The sequence below is a fragment of the Takifugu rubripes genome, chromosome 2, assembly GCF_901000725.2.
Source record: "Takifugu rubripes chromosome 2, fTakRub1.2, whole genome shotgun sequence".
In the NCBI taxonomy this organism is placed as follows: domain Eukaryota; kingdom Metazoa; phylum Chordata; class Actinopteri; order Tetraodontiformes; family Tetraodontidae; genus Takifugu; species Takifugu rubripes.
In genome coordinates this window covers 6,296,810-6,316,971 of record NC_042286.1, presented here as the reverse complement: position 1 = coordinate 6,316,971, position 20,162 = coordinate 6,296,810, and the positions used below count along the sequence as shown (strand labels likewise).

The following is a 20,162-nucleotide window of genomic DNA, read 5'->3' as shown; positions in this document are numbered from 1 at the left end:
TGAGCAGCTGGATGAGGGTAAATGTGGATACGAATAGGTGATGGTGTCCTGAGCTCAGGGTCACCGGCTGTGATCACACTCGTCGTTGAGCCTGTGCGCGAGTGTCGGCTGGCGTTCACGCCAGGTAAACGAGCCCAGCAGCCCTCATCCATTCTCTCTGGAATAACTGCTTCTGCCTCCAGTCCCTCAAATCCACAGAATTTCACGCGGAATGAACTTGTCTCCCACCGCCCACCTCTCCCTTGATTATCAGTTTCATTTTTCTTTCATTTCTCCACATTTGTGTGTCTCACCTTTTGCTTCCCCACCAAATCCTTGACTAAAGCCCTCTCCTCCTACACCGCGCTGCCTTTCTTCCTTTAAAATCTTGACTCTTTGATCCATTCTCTTCACTTTTTTGTTCCCCCCCACCATACAATTCCATCTTTCTTGCGATTTTACACTTCCTCCCCTACACTCTTTTAATCCCTTCTTTGTGTGAACCAATTTTCAACTGATCTTTTTTTTTTGTCTCCTCCCCACTTCCCAGGGATGTGAGGCGTTTGGTGGTAGCCATGTCAAGAGCAAGACTGGGCCTGTACATCTTCGCACGGGTCTCGCTCTTTCAGAACTGCTTCGAGCTCACTCCCGCCTTCAACCAGCTCACCGCCCGACCGCTGCAGCTGCACATCAGACCGCACGAATACTTCGGCCAGGAAAAACCTGTAAGTGCACACACACGTGCGATAATGCTTCCGATTAAAACACTTCTTCACGGTCCCCGATCTTTCTTTAGCTTCGACCACCATCTCGGTTCAGTTATCAGGAGTCTGTAGGCAGGCCTGACTATAATTAACGCCCAAAGGTTAAAGGGCAGAGCCAATCTCCCTAATCCCACCAGGCCAACATGAGACGACAGTTGTCTGGTCATTGTGTCTCACTGACTGGTGTGTGGCAACAGGGGTGTCAAAAATACCCCAGAGCTTCCGACACTTCCTCTGACTCTGGAGCCCAGGGCCCCGCAGGGGACAGCTCTTTCAGGCACGCACATGTGGCCTCAACCGGGCCTGCTTATCAGGAGTCAGTCAGCAAAGCCCTGCCGCTGCCACGCAAATGCAGATTAACTGAAATGGAGATTTGGTTGAAAACGCTCGCCGCAAAGCTTCACGCCCAGTCTCACACAGTCGGTGTTTTAAAGCAATAAACCACACGCAGTTAAGTTTTAGAGTATAAATGCAGTCGTTCACTTTGATGAGGCGCCAAAGTGTGATCCCTGCCCCTCTATTTAGACGGAAGCAGCCCAGCAGAGTGAATCTCCGGCTCTTCTCAGTTTCCCCCGCTAGACTGTCTGCATACATAGATCATCGCATTACAAAAGCCGCTTCCTCAGCCCTTTTTGTCGACTCAGAGGGGCCGACTGAGGCAGCAAGCGAGAAATTTGCTTTCATTTAGGAAGCAGGCGGTCGTTCTAAACTGCAATCATCCTGTTTATCTGCAGCAGATCAATATTTCTGCCGGTGAAATAAAGTTGCTTTCTATACTTTACCCTCTTCCTCAGAGAGACACTGCAGCGCAGCCCGACCACGTCATCAAGACCATGCCTGAGATGGCCAACCTGGTGTACAACATGTACATGCACATGATCCAGACCTCACAGAAGCACCGACAGGTACTGACGGTGTATCATCCGCATATGTTTAAGAGGAATAGATACATTTCAGCTGTCATCAGAGTGAAAAACCTCACAATGAAATCAAAAATCACTCTTTTTTTTTTTTTATTTACCAGCAAAAGCAGAACCTGGCTCCACCGCCGCACCAGTCCACGCCCAACGCCTCAGCCGAGACGACGCCGGCCCACTCTGAGGATGCTGGGGAAGGAACTCCGATGGAGCAGGAACCTTCAGGAGGAGCGCCAGAGTCTGAGGGCAGCACAAAAGAAGAAGGTGCAGCAGAAAGCACCCAGATGCCAGAGCACCCGGGCAAAGACGGCGACAGCGAGGGGAGCGGCGCCGAGCAGGAGCAGTAGTGTCCACACACGAGACCCACCGTTCTGGTGCCGTGGGGACCGAGTGGAATGTTATGTGTTCAATTTTGGAAGTAGATTTCCACTTTTTGTACTGATCTTTCCTGTTTTCAATAAACAAATGTTTTTCTAACCGTTTGTGCTTCTGTCGACGCCCAGCGAGGGCCGCATGACCCCCAGCTGTCCAGACACAATAAAAATAGTCTCAACGCGCTAAGCCTGGTTAGCTCCCTGTCCCGATGCTCCCGTCCATTCATCTGCATCCCTCCACTGCTTTAAGCACAGCTGAAATCTGATTGGTTCAGCCTATACCAGCAAGACGAGCTGGGACTAAGCTGCATTTGTAGGTCAGTGGCTTCGCCCAGAGGCCGGCGTGCATGCTGGGGGATTTCAGTTTACCCTGTGGATGTACACAGTAATCGCTCAACCAGCAAACGCTGAAATCCTCCACCATTCATGGCTTCGTCCCGGCCTCACGCTGCTCTTTCACCAGCAATACCAGCCAGGTCCAGAGCCCTAAACCAGAACTTTAAATGTTCCAAGCTTTTAACACTCCTGTGGGATCACCAGGAACTCGTTGTGCACCAGAGGTTGGAGGTGGTTATATCACTTCTCAAGCTGGTTGGGGTGGGGTGGGGTGGGGTGGGCAGCTTCATGCCAGGGCCGGGACCATGATGGATGTTAGGAGACACAGTTTCTGTGTTCAGCCAAGTGTGCAGCCATTTTCTGTCCCCTGAGAGGAGGGCAGCACGGGTCAAAGTGAAGTTCAGAGCTGAGGGGGCTGGAGGGGTGTCTGTGCCCCAGCTGCGGATGGGATCGGAATGTGAGGTCAGAGAAGTGAGAGCTGCTCCTAAACTTACCAGGGTCGCGGCTAAAAGCTCCAGAGACAAGAGAATTACCTGGAACAATGTGGGGAATTCTGATTTGTACTCCAATCAGGACAAGACTTCTACAAGCAGTGACACACATGAGGGCCTCCCCAACCCGTGACAGTAAGTAGAGTCACATGAACGTCCACATTGTGCAATTGTCCTCCCTCCCCCAACGCTTTCCTGTTAACTTCCAGTTTTCACCAGAATTCAGTCGCAGAGAATTTGGTGCTAATTGGTGGGAAGTGGCTCGGGCTCTCACACAGGCAGGAATCCGCTGCACTGGGAGCAGTAGCTGCAGCACAGGAGGAGATCAGGAGCGCCTTTCCTAGACGACGTTCCTCGGCTGAAGGTGAACATGTCTTTTATAGTGGCACGACAGGTACTCATTAGGTTAATAGCTACTTTGCAGAGCGCTTCCTTCTAACCTTTTGCCACAGTACGGTCTCATCATGTCAGACTAACGGCGTGCATATGTGGTCCTGGGTGTGACTCTAATGTCGAGCTGCTGCAGCAGCTTTCTTCTTGTTAAATGGGGCAGATTGTGTATTGGAAGGGTCTTAGATGAGTTTGAGGCAGCTTAAGCTTCTTGAGAATTGGTGATATGATGGGAAAAGCGTCGGGTATTATTTCTCCTTTAATCAATCACGGGACACACCATGGGGCACGCTCGTGCAGACTGTGCATTCTACTGCCCCACCCAGCATGACTGTGGTGTCACAACAGGAAATATGGTCAGGCAGATGTGGAGACACACAGAGCCGAGCTTTAAGGCTACATCACATGACTTAGACTAAAGTCCCAAAGAAAACCATTTATTTGTGTCTATATATTTTTCTTTACTATTCACATTCTCAGAAAACCTGAAGCTCTTTGCTAATTAAAGGAATCTCTAGGAGGTGACACTCCCACATTTCTCAGATCCAGTTTTATGATTTACACAATAGTTCAAACGCTTCTTTTATAGCTCAGAATGGCAGCACATCATTTCTCCCGCTCCCCTTCACCCGGCAGATAAATTCCTGCCCGCTAGGTCACGGTGCCTCGTTAGCGGGTGAGGATAAACTTTCCGTCTCCAACGCCGTGCACGTAGGCCGACTCTTGACCTGGACGAGCACAAGTGGCTACTTGAGTTTTTCATTCTTCATAAACGCCAGCTCCTGATCCTGGTAGCCGCTCGCAAACCATCAAGGGCTGCCTCATGACCCCCCCACCCCCCCACCTGAAGAAGCCCGACCTCTCGCTGGAACTCACCGGCACTTCAGAAACCTCTCATGTGGACTCTGTTGCTCGCATCCCTAAAGTCTCTCTCTCTCTCTCCCAGTCCAGAATGGCCAGTTGTGGTTCCTGTTTCTGGTGCATCATCTGGCTGGTGGTCCTGCTGTTCATCGGCTGGCCCCTCAGCATCACCTTGGGGGGGCTGTACGGCCTCTTCAGCCCCCTCACCACCTGCCTGGGCTTGGACCGTCTCTCTGACCTGCTCCTGGAGGGCGCAAACGTGGGCCGAACCTGCGCCAACAACATGAGACACTGCAAACCTCTGTGCTGAGATCTGTCAACAGCAGCAACGTCTGACCAACCGCTGACGCCAAAGGTCAGGAAAGGCTGGAAAGCGGATCCCTTTAGTTGAGTCGACGTGGAATTCAAATGTGTTGGGGTGCTTTCCAGGAAGGAAATGAGCTTTCCTCCTCAGGCTGTTTGTCAATTCACGATGACGCTGCAAAGACAAGATAAGAGTGAAAACGGCAAATTTAACAATAGAAACGCTTAGACTTGTAAATGACAGTGCGGAAACTTAATGCGATTAAAACTGCTTTGAACTCGCCCTCTGTGCTTGTGGACTGATTTATTGTGCGCCGCGTCAGACGGCAAAATTCATGTTTTAGTAATGAGGAGCAGGCAGACGGCGGAGGGAACTTTCCGGGTTCCCTTTCATTATTTTGTTCAGCTGCTCATTCACAGGTGGAAACGGGTGAGAACCCATCAAAGCATCAAAGCCAAAGTCAGACGTCTCCACCAATAAGACAGCAGCTCTCAGTCTGTCATTGAAATTCGATGCGCAAAGAAATAAGATTCGGAGTCTCGATTGAATGAATAATGGATGCTGAGGTCTTTGGAAACTTCCCTCAAGAAAGAAAGAAAAGTAATAATAAAAAAAAAAACCTCTACAGTCATCACAATGTAAAGGAGCCCTGCTGGAGCTTCTGGCTAATGTGTTATGGGCTCCTTGATTTTTAGCTAAAGATCCAAGCTAAAGATAAACATGGTAAAATTAGAAATTACAGGTCACGACCGCAGATTTAACTAAAATCAGATTATTGACTAAAGGCTGGCGACTCGGCTAAAGATTAAAACGTGTTTAATGTGAGAGCTGCTGCGACTCCAGTGGCTCAAAGATTCAAAAGGCTTCTTGCTCTTCAACACGGTGGCCAATTAAAATGACTAACACTGGAGATTTCATCAAGAAACTTGAGTTTAAACAAAATCCCCATCAAAATAGACATTGAACCTAAAGATTTAAAGTGAAACTTTTAAAGTTTTGTTGGGAAAGTTGCAAATATTTGCTAAGAAGTCTAATGAAACGAAGGGACGGGAACTCAAACCTCTGCTCGGGAAAGAAAAGAGGTGCACATGAATGAACGATTGCTGGATTATTATTATTTTAATCTCTCTTAAATCCTCAGATGACATCAGGATAATCGCACGGTTGAGGAACATTAAAAAGGTGCGATGCAGAGGACTGACAAGGTCACGCAGGCGGGCAGCAGAGGGGGAACCGGCCTGTAACTGAACTGCTTTTGCTTTATTTACACAGGGGGGCAAACTGTGCAGCGCTTCCCAGCAGCGCCGTGATCCCAAAGGGAGGATTTTCCTTTCAGCCAGGAACAGATTTAGCCTGGAAATGGTATCCCTGCAGCAGACAGGTGGGGGCGGGGGGGGGCTTCGCATTGTAATTACAAAAATCACTGTTGGAATATATGCAAACCTGTCCGATGGCTCTAAAGCCTTAGCTGAACCTTTTAGTTTTCTCTTTTGAAGCTTGCGGGAAACCTTTCCCATCAGGTTTTGACACCGTCAGCATCCCAAAATAGCTCAGGATCCAATACTTAGGGAGATGTTCCAAAAAGCTCGGTGAGCCACGCATGCCAACAAATCTGGAGAGCCGAATATTTTGGAGATTATTCAAATCACCTTCATAAATATTTCATTTCCCCATCCGAAGCACTTTTTAACCCTCTGTCCTTCGCCGTCGACAGCCCGAACTTTACTCACTCTTTACGGGGCTGATTCTAATCTGAAACAAACAGTGATGCGCGGCGCACTGAAATATTCAGGAGCGTCGAATGAGACTAGAACGCTGCCCCCCCCCCCCACGTCCTGGGGACAGAGGATTTCAGCTCAGCCATCTCGCTTTTCCTCCCATAAGTCTCAGCAGAATGTACACAACAGGCCTGGAAGCTGCAGGACAGGAGCTGGGGAATATTTCATCTGAGGCCGAGGACGGAAACGGCCTCTTCCTGCCAGCTGCAATCAGACCTGGATAGAAGGGAGAGGGGGGGGTGAAAGGTCAGAACAGGTTTGGCCTATTATGACTCCAAAAATCACAGTTCCTGTAATAATTACAGGAACCGACAGGACATGTGTTTGCAAGCATCAAGATTTCAGATTTGCATCTGCAATAACTAAATCATTTCGTCCGTAACCACGGTGATCCGACCAGGTGCTGCTGAGCTCCCAGCCCTAAATGGACAATGTGTTTTCTAAGACTTTACAAAAAGAATTTGAAACGCCATCATCGGAATGAAGCACTTTAGCTATATCTCATCCTCATCCACAGAGAAAGCTCTCAGTATCTTTTTAAAAATCCGTAAAATTCCTTTAATGGGATTTGAAAAGGCCTAATGAGCAGACGAAGAATCAGAATCTGCAATTACAGCATCAATTAATCTGTCTGAACTGCACTTTTTCATCTGCAGGATCATTCTGTGTGCAGACTAGCCTGGAAACGACCCCTCAACGTCCCCTGAACCTCGACCTACAGACCCAGTGTCTGATGAGCGGAGCTGCAGAGCCACTCACAGCTGTCAGAGCTTTAACCATCTGAAGGAAGACCTTCACATGAGCCAACGGCCTTCGTTGCTCTGACCAACCAGAGGGCAGAAAAATCTCAGGAAGCCAGGTTTTCTTTCTGCTTTGACCTTTGTAAAAGCCCCCTGAAGCTGCGCGCGGACACATGTGCCACGTGTCGAACAAAGTGCTTTTAGAGCATTTTTATTGAGTAACTGTTGTCCAGTTCAAACGCAGCGGTGCAACATGAGGGCACTATGTATGTCCGACATTATTGATTCAGGTGCAAAACCTGCATCAGGCAAATGACTCCCCCCCCCCCCCCCCCCACTCCCCCAGGGGTCCACTGAGAGGGCGGCGCTCCTTTCATGATGTGAAATCCCCACAGAAATCGATGTCCGTGTTGTTCTGGGTGCTTTTGTCCTTATTATCCCACCTCTGCTGTTGCCTAATGAGGACCACGTCCCAGGGGTGGCAGGTAGGAGGAGGACACCAGGCCTGCTGTGATTTAGCCCCGCGAGAGATGGCAGAAATGAAAACCAGCATCACCGCTCCAGCCTTTCACACCAATGGCTGACCACCACACTTCCCTCTCAGTGGTCTCAGATCAGGCCAAGATTGGGGGGGGGGGGGGGGGGGGGGGGGGGGGGGCACAAAATATTAGCATGATTTGAATACTGGGGCAGAAGGATGCTTAAAGCAGACCACAGCCACGACCATTACATAAGAGCAAAACAAAGAGTCACCCAGTGAAGGGTTATGGCTCGGGGTCCGGTGACAGCAGCATATGATTCATGGCTCGCTGTGCCCTTTTGTCTTGTCCTCCTCGTGGTGGGACCATCCACCGCTCTCAGCAAATGTTATTTCCCAGCCTTCGGAGCTCGCTCGCCGCCTTTCTGCTTCCAGTGAACAGGCAATGTCATTCCCTCCGTCGTTTTCTTTCCTCCACGCAGGAGTAAAGCAAGAATGTGGCATGTGTCACAACCAGAGTCCCCGCTGCTCCCTGTCCTTCTGAACTGAACACCCAACAGCAGAAACACTTCCCTATAACGGGTTCTGATACTTGTAGTAATAGGCTGGCCCGACTTTTGTTACATAAAATTATAATTATAGCAGCGTTTGGTGTCTGAGGAAGAGAAACATGCCAAGGAGAATAACTCCAGCGTAACCCTGTGTAACCCTGGGTAATCCTGGGTAACCCTGGGTAACCCAGGGTAACCCTGTGTAACCCTGGGTAACCCAGGGTAACCCTGTGTAACCCTGGGTAACCCTGGGTAACCCTGGGTAACCCTGGGTAACCCTTTCACCATTGGCTCTGTTAAGAAAGCCACTTTATGCCATCAGATGAAATCAAAAGTGAATTACTGTCCAGGGAAATGTCTGATTCTCACTCCTGGCTAATATATGGAGACTGCTGGGAACTTGTGTTGTTCTGTAAACACAACTGATATTTATCAGAATATTATCCAGCTATAATCCAGCTCCTCCGACACTTCATGCTGCTCATTGCAGCTATGGAAATATTGCTTTTATGCAGATGGGATCTGAGCATGTAGCCTTTGTGGAAAATCCAGCAGCGCTGTTGTTGCTGTTTTTTAAATCTTGATTTAGGAATATGTGAAGGTTTTCTTTGAAAGAAACATTTTGATGAATTACACTCCGGGAAACGGGGCTGGTGGGGCTGCAGCGATGGTTCCTCCCCCCTGTGAAATTTGGCTTTCGGAACCTGAGATGGAGTAAAGCGGCTGCTCCGCGCCAGCTGTGTGGCACAAGTGGCGTCACCGTTTGGTGTGGTGGTCCACTGCTGGGACATGTCCACTGCTGGGACATGTCCACTGCTGGGACATGCCTCCGGAAGGAAACAGTCCAACATCTATATGATTTCGAAAGATTAGTGGTTTATACGTCTTGAAACCATCAGATTAATTTCCCTTCCATTTTATCCTTCTGTGGGGTGTTTGATCTTATTTAAATCCTAGTAAAATAGTTGTATTTTAGAATTCTGTAAAATCCAAGCAGATCGGGGAGAACTCACATTGTTCTTCAATATTAATTGATAATTTGGGTAAAGATTAAAAAGGACCTCCGTCATTGTCCGTCGCTCCTGTCCTCCATACAAGGGCGGCACACACAAATGCCCGTGCGGAGTTCCTTGTCACGCCATTCATGGAGTGGCTGTTGTCAATAGGGCAAAGGGCTACCAAATATGGAGAGAGGGGTCGCACTGCTCGCCCCCTTCTCACAGACGCTCCGAGGATTATAAATTGCTCCTGCGTCGCGCTTCTGCACCCCCCGGTTTTACGCACTCGAGTTCCGGAGCCTGGTGGCGATCTGGTGAGTACCGAGGGATGACTGAAAGAGGTCGAGCAAAGGATTATTCACCAAAGGATGGATAAAACCCGAATGACTGTGACTTTAGTCTAAGCAAATAACTTCTGACTGCTTGAGCGTCACTTTTGTCTTGATAGGTTAATGATTATAGACTTTTTTAAACTACTAACACTGTCTCTGTCCAAGGACGACCCGTCTTCTAACCCTGCTGTATTACAAAGGCTTCCGTCACAATACACTAACCATAATTTCCCGTGTTTGCGCCTTCGTGTGTGTTTGTGCGTCATGGGAAATCAATACCTCCGATCAGTCGATCCAAACAAAGGAGGAATCTAATTATCCACACTAAGTGACTTGGTTTACCTCTTTACGCGCCCCCCCTGCCCCGTCTTTCAGAGCTGACATCATGTGCGACGACGACGAGACTACCGCCCTGGTGTGCGACAACGGCTCCGGCCTGGTGAAGGCTGGCTTCGCCGGCGATGACGCGCCGCGCGCTGTGTTCCCCTCTATCGTCGGTCGTCCCCGTCACCAGGTAAACAGTTTTTAGAGTTTGAATTCAGTTGAGGGCAGGTAGAATATCTGTTCACATCAGAGAGTAACTGAAAACAGTCACTCCGTTGACGCGTAACTCCGCACCAGCGCGTCTATTTCTAGTGGTAAACCTCCCCTCTTTTTCATCTTTTGCTTAATTCCTCGGGAACTGCCGTCATCAGGGCGTCATGGTTGGCATGGGTCAGAAGGACTCTTACGTCGGGGACGAGGCCCAGAGCAAAAGAGGCATCCTGACCCTGAAATACCCCATCGAGCACGGCATCATCACCAACTGGGACGACATGGAGAAGATCTGGCACCACAGCTTTTACAACGAGCTGCGTGTTGCGCCAGAGGAGCACCCCACCCTGCTGACAGAGGCCCCCCTCAACCCCAAGGCCAACAGAGAGAAGATGACCCAGATCATGTTTGAGACCTTCAATGTCCCCGCCATGTATGTGGCCATCCAGGCCGTGCTCTCGCTGTACGCTTCCGGCCGTACCACCGGTATGACGGACTCCTGATAAAGAATAAACAGCGAGTAATGAGTTCATTAAAGTGTGAATTTTCCACCAGGTATTGTGTTGGACTCCGGCGACGGTGTGACCCATAACGTGCCCATCTATGAGGGTTACGCTCTTCCTCACGCCATCATGCGTCTGGACTTGGCTGGTCGTGACCTCACGGATTACCTGATGAAGATCCTGACTGAGCGTGGATACTCTTTCGTCACCACCGGTATGGTGTGCTGGTGCCGTCATAATAACATTCACACAAAACACAACATACTTTCCAATCTTTAATCTCGCCGCGTTCCGCGTAATAACGCACGAACTGTGACTCCCTCCAGCCGAGCGTGAGATCGTGCGCGACATTAAAGAGAAGCTGTGCTACGTGGCTCTGGACTTCGAGAACGAGATGGCCACCGCCGCCTCCTCCTCCTCTCTGGAGAAGAGCTACGAGTTGCCTGACGGCCAGGTCATCACCATCGGCAATGAGCGTTTCCGCTGCCCAGAGACGCTCTTCCAGCCCTCCTTTATCGGTGCGTAAAACACCCACCTTCGCTCCGATGATACTGTTAAAAAAAATGCTGTTTAAGGATCCAATACCACATGTGAGCACGTTTTTAATCACGTATGCGCTAAACTGTGTTAATTTTAAAACCAGTAACTTAATTACGGGTGGTTGTTTTTTGTTTGTTTGGGTTTTTTTTTTACCAGTATTTAACTGGAGGCCAGATTTTTCCCACCTCCTGCTTTACTGGGACTTGGTGTTCCCATTTGCGCCTCGGAGTGCGCAGCTGTCGGCGGAACTGTCCGCGTCAGCACCTGTTCCAGCAGCTGACCGCGGCGTCGCGTTTGTGTTCCGACACGTGGGGGTCGCCCGTGTCACTCACTTGTGCTCCATGTTTGCGCAGGCATGGAATCTGCTGGCATCCACGAAACCACGTACAACAGCATCATGAAGTGCGACATCGACATCCGCAAAGACCTGTACGCGAACAACGTGCTGTCGGGCGGCACCACCATGTACCCCGGTATCGCCGACCGGATGCAGAAGGAGATCACCGCACTGGCCCCCAGCACCATGAAGATTAAGGTAAATGTTTGAGACCTTCCGGGTAAATCTGAAACGTTTCTGTCAGCGTTAACGAGTGCCGCCCCCCCTCCCCTCCCCTCTCCCCCCCAGATCATCGCTCCTCCAGAGAGGAAGTACTCTGTGTGGATCGGCGGCTCCATCCTCGCCTCTCTCTCCACCTTCCAACAGATGTGGATCAGCAAGCAAGAGTACGATGAGGCTGGACCTTCCATCGTCCACAGGAAGTGCTTCTAAGCCCCTTCCGCCCAGAGGTGGCTCAAAAGCACGAATTCTTGTCTTTGTTTACCCTCAAGTGCAATTTATACGTGGATGTGTATAGGTTTTTAAATAAAGGAGACTCGGAACTTACAGAAGATCGTTTCGCTTTATTTCTCCAGTGCAAATGGATTGAAAATGTACTGCCTCTCCACTTAGTGTGGACGGGAGCATTTCACCAAAATGCGGCCCATGTGTGTCTCGAAACCACCAGATTAATCTTGGTCACGTGATCTTTAAATAAATATTATTAAAGATTTCAATTCGAAAAAGATTTCTCCCAGGAGGAATTAGCGGCACAAACTTTCAGTAAAACCACCTTTTACACATGATCGAAATCATAATAATAATAACAACAATAACAATACCTTATTGGGTGGCGTAAACAGTGTCACGCGGCAGTGATCTATTATCGGACACACAATGGCGCGTTATAAATTGATCAAATCTCAAAGCCATATAGAGGGCGGGGTCACATATGTTGCTTCTATTTTTAAACCCTCCACACAGACAGTAACAGACAGACAGGCAGGCAGGCCGGTGGCCTCGTAAAGCGATTAGCAACCTCGATGCTACCTTAAATCTGCCACCGCACCCGGAGCATCATCTTTGCCCGAGGTGGAGACAGCAGCTCTCACCGTGCGGGCAGCTGCGGCGAGGAGCGCCGCTCACGGGAAGGGGGGGGGGGGATTAACACGTTTCACATACAGTTCAGTGTGTTGCCTGCACGCCTCTCACATCATGCACATTGGTGAAAAGTTAAAAAAAGGGTGGACATTGTGGCGCTCTGGGACATTTTCAGGAGTTCGGGCTCTTCTTCTAGCGCGGAAACAAATGAGCTAGGGCGTTAAAATCTGACGCGGATGTCCGCATCACTGTCAAGTAGATCCCAAACTATTAGAAATCAGAAGCCCCGGTAGTCCTGGCTGCGCTCCACCGACCTGTCTGCTCGGACGTGACGCAGGGGAGGGGAGGGAGGGAGGGAGCGCGCGGGGGGGGGGGGGGGGGGGGGGGGGGGACTACTTAAAGGCGGATTAACTCTGGCAAGACATTAAATCCAACCTCCCTCCATCCAGGCACACTGCGCAACCCATCAACCTGATCTGAAGATCGAAAATAGGAGGGCTTACAGTAATCAGCCCTTCAGACTCCCATGACAAGGAAAAGTGTGGCACCGCCGGGGGAGCGCTCAGCACACGCAGCAGGACTCTCGCTGACTCTGCGCGCTCAGCACAACACCGAGCAGACCGCGAGTAGACGGGCGGAGAGAAGAGGAGGCGGCGGCAGCAACCCGCAGCGGATGCGTTTTTTGCCAAACACCGGACGTTTTGGACACTGAAAAACGGTGAAAGTCCGAGAGAAGTGGGACTGGAACTAACGCGCCTTTTTCTTTTTGGAGGGATTTTGAACAGAGTGCCATTGTGGTCTTGTCTTCTCCGGATGCTCAGAAATGGGGGAATGGACTATACTAGAGAGGCTCCTGGAGGCTGCTGTCCAGCAGCACTCTACTATGATAGGAAGGTAAGATCACCAAAAAAAGAACAACAGGAGAACCTCAGCAGCCTCCAGGATCGTCTTTAGCATGGTGCCCAGTCCCCCGTTTCTGTCTTGTGCCTCAAGGATCTTCCGTAGCATGGTGCCTAGTCCTTGGTGTCTGTGTTGTGGATTTTTTTTCCCGTGTCGTTTCACAGATTTTTCCTTTTACTGAGACAGCGTCAGTAAATGAGCTGACAGCTGCCTCCATTACAACCCAGGATGGTTCCGAAAACAGCGTAAACTCCAAAAAAAAAGCCACGTCTCATTTCATGTCTTCATTCATTCTCTTGTGCACTTCTTGTCTGTGGGTGAGTTTTGAGCGGTGGCGTGTGCGCTAACAGCTTAGACAGAAATCCCCCCCCCCTCCAAAACAAAGGATCATCTCATATTTCCATTGACAGAACTTAAACATGCCATTTCAGCCATTAAACCAATACAAGAAGAGAAAGAAAATGAAAGAAAACTCCCTGACATCATCCTCAGCGGCGTCCAGTTTCAGCACTGGACAGCTCCCGATATCTAACCAATCACCACAATTGGACTCTGCGCTTTAGCGCACAATCAGCGCCACCTTTGTGCAGATTACCAACACATTCACATCACATTTTATTTTCTTTGCTTGCTTTTTAGGATCCTACTAACAGTGGTGGTCATCTTCCGGATTCTAATCGTGGCGATAGTTGGAGAGACTGTCTATGATGATGAGCAGACCATGTTTGTTTGTAACACCTTACAGCCGGGCTGCAACCAAGCGTGCTACGACAAAGCATTCCCCATTTCACACATTAGATATTGGGTTTTTCAGATTATCATGGTGTGCACGCCGAGCCTTTGTTTCATCACGTACTCGGTGCACCAGTCGGCCAAGCAGAAGGAGCGGCGCTACTCCACAGTCTATCTGACACTAGATAAGGATCAAGATTCACTCAAACGAGATGAGAGCAAAAAGATAAAGAACACCATCGTCAACGGAGTCCTTCAGAACACGGAGAACTCCACCAAAGAAGCCGAACCGGACTGTTTAGAAGTGAAAGAGATCCCCAATTCGGCCATGAGAACTGCAAAGTCCAAAATGAGGCGCCAGGAAGGCATCTCCAGGTTTTACATCATCCAGGTGGTTTTCAGAAACGCGTTGGAAATCGGCTTTTTGGTGGGCCAGTACTTTCTGTACGGATTCAACGTCCCGTCGGTGTACGAGTGCGACCGCTACCCCTGCATAAAAGACGTCGAGTGCTACGTCTCAAGACCCACGGAGAAGACAGTGTTCCTGGTGTTCATGTTCGCCGTCAGCGGCTTTTGCGTGGTGCTGAACCTGGCGGAGCTCAATCACCTGGGCTGGAGGAAAATCAAGACGGCCGTGCGGGGCGTGCAGGCTCGGCGGAAGTCCATCTATGAGATCAGAAACAAGGACTTGCCGAGGATGAGCGTGCCCAATTTCGGGCGCACTCAGTCCAGTGACTCTGCGTACGTGTAGCGCGCACGAAACGCACGCGTGTGAGGAATTTAACCATGTAAAAAAAAAAAAAGAGAGAAAATGAACATCGATGCCAGAGTGGTGGACTTTTACGCACGCCTAATTCGTGTCATGATTTTAAAAAGTGGGCAGATTTATTTTTTTTTAAATTATTTGTCTGTGAAGGACTAACGCGCAAGCCTGGATCACACTTATTTATTATGCAACGATGCAACGTTTGAGCGACGTTTATACTCTGTGTATAAGATGCTAAATTACGACCATGGCAACGTGTTCCCATATTTACTCTTTGTGGGCTGAGCTGCTGTACTTGAAGAGAGTAAAAATGTAAAAAAAAAAAAAATATATATATATTGCACTACGAGGTGAACACCCGAGGCCCGGAACCTTATCTGAAATGTACTGGCCTGTCGGCATTTTAAGGACATTCTTTCCACCTGTTTTTAGGCATCATCTTAAATAAATGGCACCATATGGCAAAAAAGGAAGAACACCCAGATTTATATATAAATCAGAGAGAGGGGGACATATGAATCGATCAAAATCCTTACTATGGTCTTTTTTTCGTTGCCTGTGTTGCACCACTGACCTTAACATGTGTAACCATTCCATTGCTTTATAGCTGCAGAACAGTGTCTGGTGACTTTGCTACAAACGCTAACGTCTGTGACTTCCTTAATTTATGATGACACACCAAAGCGCCCACTGCTTTAATTTGTGTAGTGCTCTCTTGCTTTTGTGTAATCAAGTGCCATACTTGTATATAAACATGATATATATATATCTATACATATATGTATACATATAAATATAAAATATATATATAACAATCATCATGAACGCCGACTCCCTGCTTGGATTATGCTAAATGCTGCCTATTTTATTTTATGCTAATTTGCTGTATTTGTGATTTAAATGGCAAAAGTATATTTTTTCTCTAAATGACTGAACAAAAAGAAATGACATGATGCTAGCTTTTTTGTAATCTACACAAGACATAAGAAATTTCCCTCAATCAAGGCTGATCACAACTGGAAAATAGCACAAATTGACATACATATATATTTTTTGGTCAAAGGGCAAGAAATCAGAATCTGCTCTGGTGCTATACGGTCTATACTATACTTTCACTGAAATGTAACCTAGTCGGACCAGGGGAGGAAAAAATAACTTTTTTTTTTTTTTTGTGGAAAATAAAAGTGGGATTCATGTACACCAGAAACGTGTGTGGTGCAGTACTTGCTTCTGCTCCAGCTCTTCTCAGCTGACCCTGGCACAGACGTATAGATATATAAGTGTCTTGGTGCAGGGAAGATAACCACACCCACCCTCCAACACTGCAGGACACACCTTTTGCGGGAGCTCATTGCGTCTGCTTCCATGCGGCAGATTGGTGGGTTTTGTTCTTTGTGAGAGGGGCCTCGAGGGAAATTTTCATTCTGTATGGCATTCATCAGGTTCAACAGTGTCCTCAGCTCTGATGGCGAGCTCCTTCTCCCTGTGAACTTTCCTCTGTGGGTTGTTACACTCACAAACGGCGCCTCTCCCGAGGTCAGAATTAAAAGCTAAAAAGGGGGAAGAGTGAATAAAAACCAGAGAGAATTACACAGTCAAATGAGATATTTGGAGGTGATCTTGGATGAGCTTTGTCTTCTCACGAGTCCCCTGCCTGGATGAGTCTGGCCGTGCAGCCGCATTATTGCATCCATCTCCAGCTCAGCGGGGACTCGGGTTTCTCCCCGAGTCACGGAATTTAAAGCGCAAAGAAAAACCCGCAGAAGCAGGGGCCATTTGTCAGCTTTACTGTGCTGTGTCTTCCCTGAGCTCATGTTTTTAAACATCAGCTCCTTAAATGGCTGACTACAAAATGCTTAATACGCCGGCGTTTACTCGCTGAAACTGCTGAAGAAACGCGTGAATCCTTCAAATGGAAGTCAGGATGTCCCCCAGTTTGATGTCACACTGTTACACCTGCAGTTTTCTGCAGAGCTTTGCTCGTGCCTCCATGCACACGTACACACGTTCAAAGGATGCTGATCTAATCAGGCATCTTCAGGACAACATGTCAGCCAAGAGCCTGACGAGAGAAAAATGATTTCAAGCATCTATAACCATTGATCGCCTCGGCCTTCCTCGGTCTGACGGCTACAGTCCAGCGCGTCAAGGCTGCGTTGGAGTTATTTTAAAACGTGGAGAAACACTTCAAAAAGCTGCAGGAACACCTTCAGTTCCATGTAAAATCATACCTACACTCATATTCCATGCAAATGTGAGACATTTATGTAATTAAATGCAGATGCTGGAGAAAACAAACAGGAACTACTGAATATGTAAATGGAGAGCCCCGAGGAACAATAATCAAAACTGATTCAAGCTAACTTAACATTTGCTCCCGTGGCCACACCAAAGTGACGGTTGCATGTTATATAACATGCAGTAACATGGGCGGTATGGGGAGTTATTTTGCCGTTGCTTTCTGTCCAGAATTGAAACATACAGCCGCCAGATTATGTTTTTATGCGCGGGGCAAGGTCGGCATGGTGGAGGTGAGCGATTGGAGCGCTGACACCTTTATTAACAACCGTGGCAGCGATATGCCGTCCATCAGGCCGACAGATGTCTAGACACACGGCGTTAGACCGGGACAGCTGAAGAAGCAAGACTGTCGTAGCCCCGTGGTTAAAATGGTGACTCCTCTTGATTGGTCTCAACGCAGTTCCTTTGTTGTTTAGAGGAAATGATCAAAAACACACGGAACCAAACAGCCGATTCTCCTCCGCGTAGCCTTTTGGAAAATGTGACGAGGACAGCAGAAAAGAGTCTGGTTTTAGGGGCAGTGCTGCTTTAATTCTGCCTTTTGTGCCTGTTACTACATGAAAGTGGGAGCACAAACAGAGGGGAAACAGTGAATCTGGGTCTTTAAGATCCACTCAGCCAGAAGCAATGAAAATAGCCTGGTTCCAGTGGCACACATGCACGGCATAGCATGGCACAGGCAGATATGGCAGACGCTGAAACAAAACACATTTGATGTTTTCACACGTGCGGGGGAGGAAGCAGGAGCACATTTCCAGAGCGTGCCCAAGTTTCCTGTCCACCAGAGGACCAAAGGCATCTTCCTAGCTCTCCTTGTAAGGTTGACTCCAGCGGGCTCTCCTACGATGCATGCTTCATGTGTTCTGCAAGTTTCTGCTTGTTTGTGTCACCGTCACGCACAACCACAGAGAAAGTGAGTGTGAGCAGGTGAACTCCAGGTGAACAGGTGAATCAATGAGTAATCAAAGACAGCAGGGCCTCCCGTCACTATCCTTTAGCTTCTCTCCTGCCACAACTCTCTTCCTCCGAGTTTCTCCATCAAGTTAAAACATCTACTTCTGTCCACCAGTGACACACTTGGTATCCATGGAGACAGGATATGAAGTTACACCAGTGGCTAGAACCTGGACTGGGGTCAGCTGATAATAGATGTGTGGCCTTTGATGGGTCTTCTTTCAGGTAACCCTCTTAACGACGGTGTTACTTTCCCTGTCTTACTGAACAGCTGAAGTTTGATTATGTCTTTGTTTACTGTTTATATTTACTGTTTATTAGTATGAAGTATAATCTTTGCCTGCATGCACCTAGATTTTCAAGCATTACAGGTCAGAATAGAGGTAGTTGGGTTTGAACTCCCACACTTTAATAAAATCTCCCTAGTGCAAGGACAAAAGGGCAGACACAGTCAGTCTGTCTGTCTGCCTGCCTGTCTGTCTGTCTGTCTGCCTGCCTGCCTGCCTGCCTGCCTGCCTGTCTGTCTGTCTGTGGGGATTTGGTCAAAGTGTTTGGTTGATTGTTGAGCCGACTGGTCTGCACAAAAGGATTGGGTTGAAAAATAAGCATTGGCAACGACAAAAAAAAAATACCTGACGGACCTGACAGCAGATTAATTTCTCATCTAGTTTTTTAATATGACCCCAGGATTAAGAACATTAGGGGATTATACACCGATTTGTCAACCAGAGGATCACACCGGGACAGCCAGCACCTGGACGAGGACAAACTGCTCAGCACCCCTCACCAAAATATGTCGGTCCACTTTATCGCCAGATAACAAAGTGGGTTTGGGTCAACTCTCGGTTCATTCTGACAACCTTCTGCACGGTCGAAATGCCTCTCCTGCATCCCGGCGCGGTGTACTACACACGCTTAATTGACCCTGATGAATGTTTAGGTTTTGCACCATTAAACAGCCAATAAAAATCAGCAGCTGGCAAGGCTTACACGGTCACACACGGCCAATTGGACATCTCCTGATATAAGAGGCAGAAAGGAGCAAAGCCCTTAAGAATGATGGAAGAGGCACAGAGGCAGGCACAGATATTAATTTAGAGCAACCCGCAGTGAAAGGCACACACACACACACACACACACACACACACACACACACACTCACTCACACACAAGAATATGAATCATTACTGTCTCTTAGCCTGACACACAAGGATGGGAGATAATATCAGCCGCATCAGATGCGGCTGCAGCAGAAAAGATGCCTTTTCAGGTCGTCTCCTCCATATTGAGATGAGCAAAGAAGTTGCTGCTCGAAAACATAATGACTTGATCCAAACCAAAAGGGGTGGAAAAAAAGAGTCTTTCATTTCAACGCTCTTGCTCTTAATCTCAGAGGATGAGTAAGATTATAATAGGAGCTGGACTCGCTGGTGTTTTTATCAGCTCTGTGTCCCTCTGCTTTACCTTTAGACTCTATCTGAACCAGCCGCTGCTGTCTGATGGGTTTTTTCTTCCTCGTCGCTCCCCTGTCTTAATTCCCTGCCCTGCCAGGCTTTATCTCTACCTTGCTCTCTTTTTAAACCTGATCTGTTTCACTTCTTGTCTCCCTTTACCTCTCTGTGGTTTTTTCACCCCCCTCGCCTGTTAAGCCTTCATTTCACTTTGCTCTGGATCACATATTTCACCAAAAAAAAGTTAGCGATCCTTTAGATCATTGATAATGGACTGTAAAGAGAGAGAAATACATTTATCAAATTATGTTGAAATGAATAAATTAATAAAAGGAACAATATTGGTTTATGAGTGAGACACAGGTGCACATATTCTAATTTAGGCTCAAATATCATCCTGAAGGTGTAGACAGCAGAGGATGTCTCAGAGGGAGTTAAATTGTTAAAAAAAAAAAAGCAGTAGAGGACTGAGAACAGAGCCTTGGGGGGTGCCAGTGTGGGAATCAGAAAACAGGGCGTGAGAAACCATTCATCCTAAAAATCAATGGCAGTAGTTTGTCCCATTTGTTTCAATTATTTATGGGCCAAATCAATTTTGGAGGTCACATTCGTTTTAGGTTTTGACTGATTCTGAACAGCTCATCTGTCTGTGTGGATCTTTGCGCCGCCTTTTAAATGAATGTATTACTCATTTAACACCCAGCACGGGCAGCGCAGTGGATTATTAATCGTCTTGTAAATTTTTCAAATTACTTTGAAATTCCAAAAATT

General features: G+C 48.1%; 3 protein-coding genes across 3 annotated transcripts in view; all 3 read left to right on the top strand.

The window, feature by feature from the left end:
* The window catches only part of aqr (aquarius intron-binding spliceosomal factor), a 30,792-nt gene extending 28,655 nt beyond the window's left edge, over positions 1–2,137 (top strand). The window contains exons 34-36 of the mRNA XM_029827655.1: positions 530–704; positions 1,538–1,648; positions 1,768–2,137. Of these exons, the coding sequence (XP_029683515.1) occupies positions 530–704; positions 1,538–1,648; positions 1,768–2,007 (526 nt within the window). The 3' untranslated portion in view covers positions 2,008–2,137. The remainder of the gene's footprint in view (positions 1–529; positions 705–1,537; positions 1,649–1,767) is intronic.
* A 6,987-nt stretch (positions 2,138–9,124) lies between these two features.
* Positions 9,125–11,754, top strand: LOC101080182 (actin alpha cardiac muscle 1). Its single transcript, XM_003962516.3, has 7 exons — positions 9,125–9,275; positions 9,669–9,807; positions 9,989–10,313; positions 10,383–10,544; positions 10,657–10,848; positions 11,224–11,405; positions 11,496–11,754. The coding sequence occupies exons 2-7, from the start codon at positions 9,679–9,681 to the stop codon at positions 11,637–11,639; spliced, it is 1,134 nt and encodes a 377-aa protein (XP_003962565.1). The 5' UTR covers positions 9,125–9,275; positions 9,669–9,678; the 3' UTR covers positions 11,640–11,754.
* Positions 11,755–12,704: 950 nt separating this feature from the next.
* gjd2b (gap junction protein delta 2b) lies at positions 12,705–15,888 on the top strand. The gene is made up of 2 exons (XM_003962518.3): positions 12,705–13,181; positions 13,827–15,888. The coding sequence occupies exons 1-2, from the start codon at positions 13,111–13,113 to the stop codon at positions 14,668–14,670; spliced, it is 915 nt and encodes a 304-aa protein (XP_003962567.1). The 5' UTR covers positions 12,705–13,110; the 3' UTR covers positions 14,671–15,888.
* Positions 15,889–20,162: the final 4,274 nt, after the last annotated feature.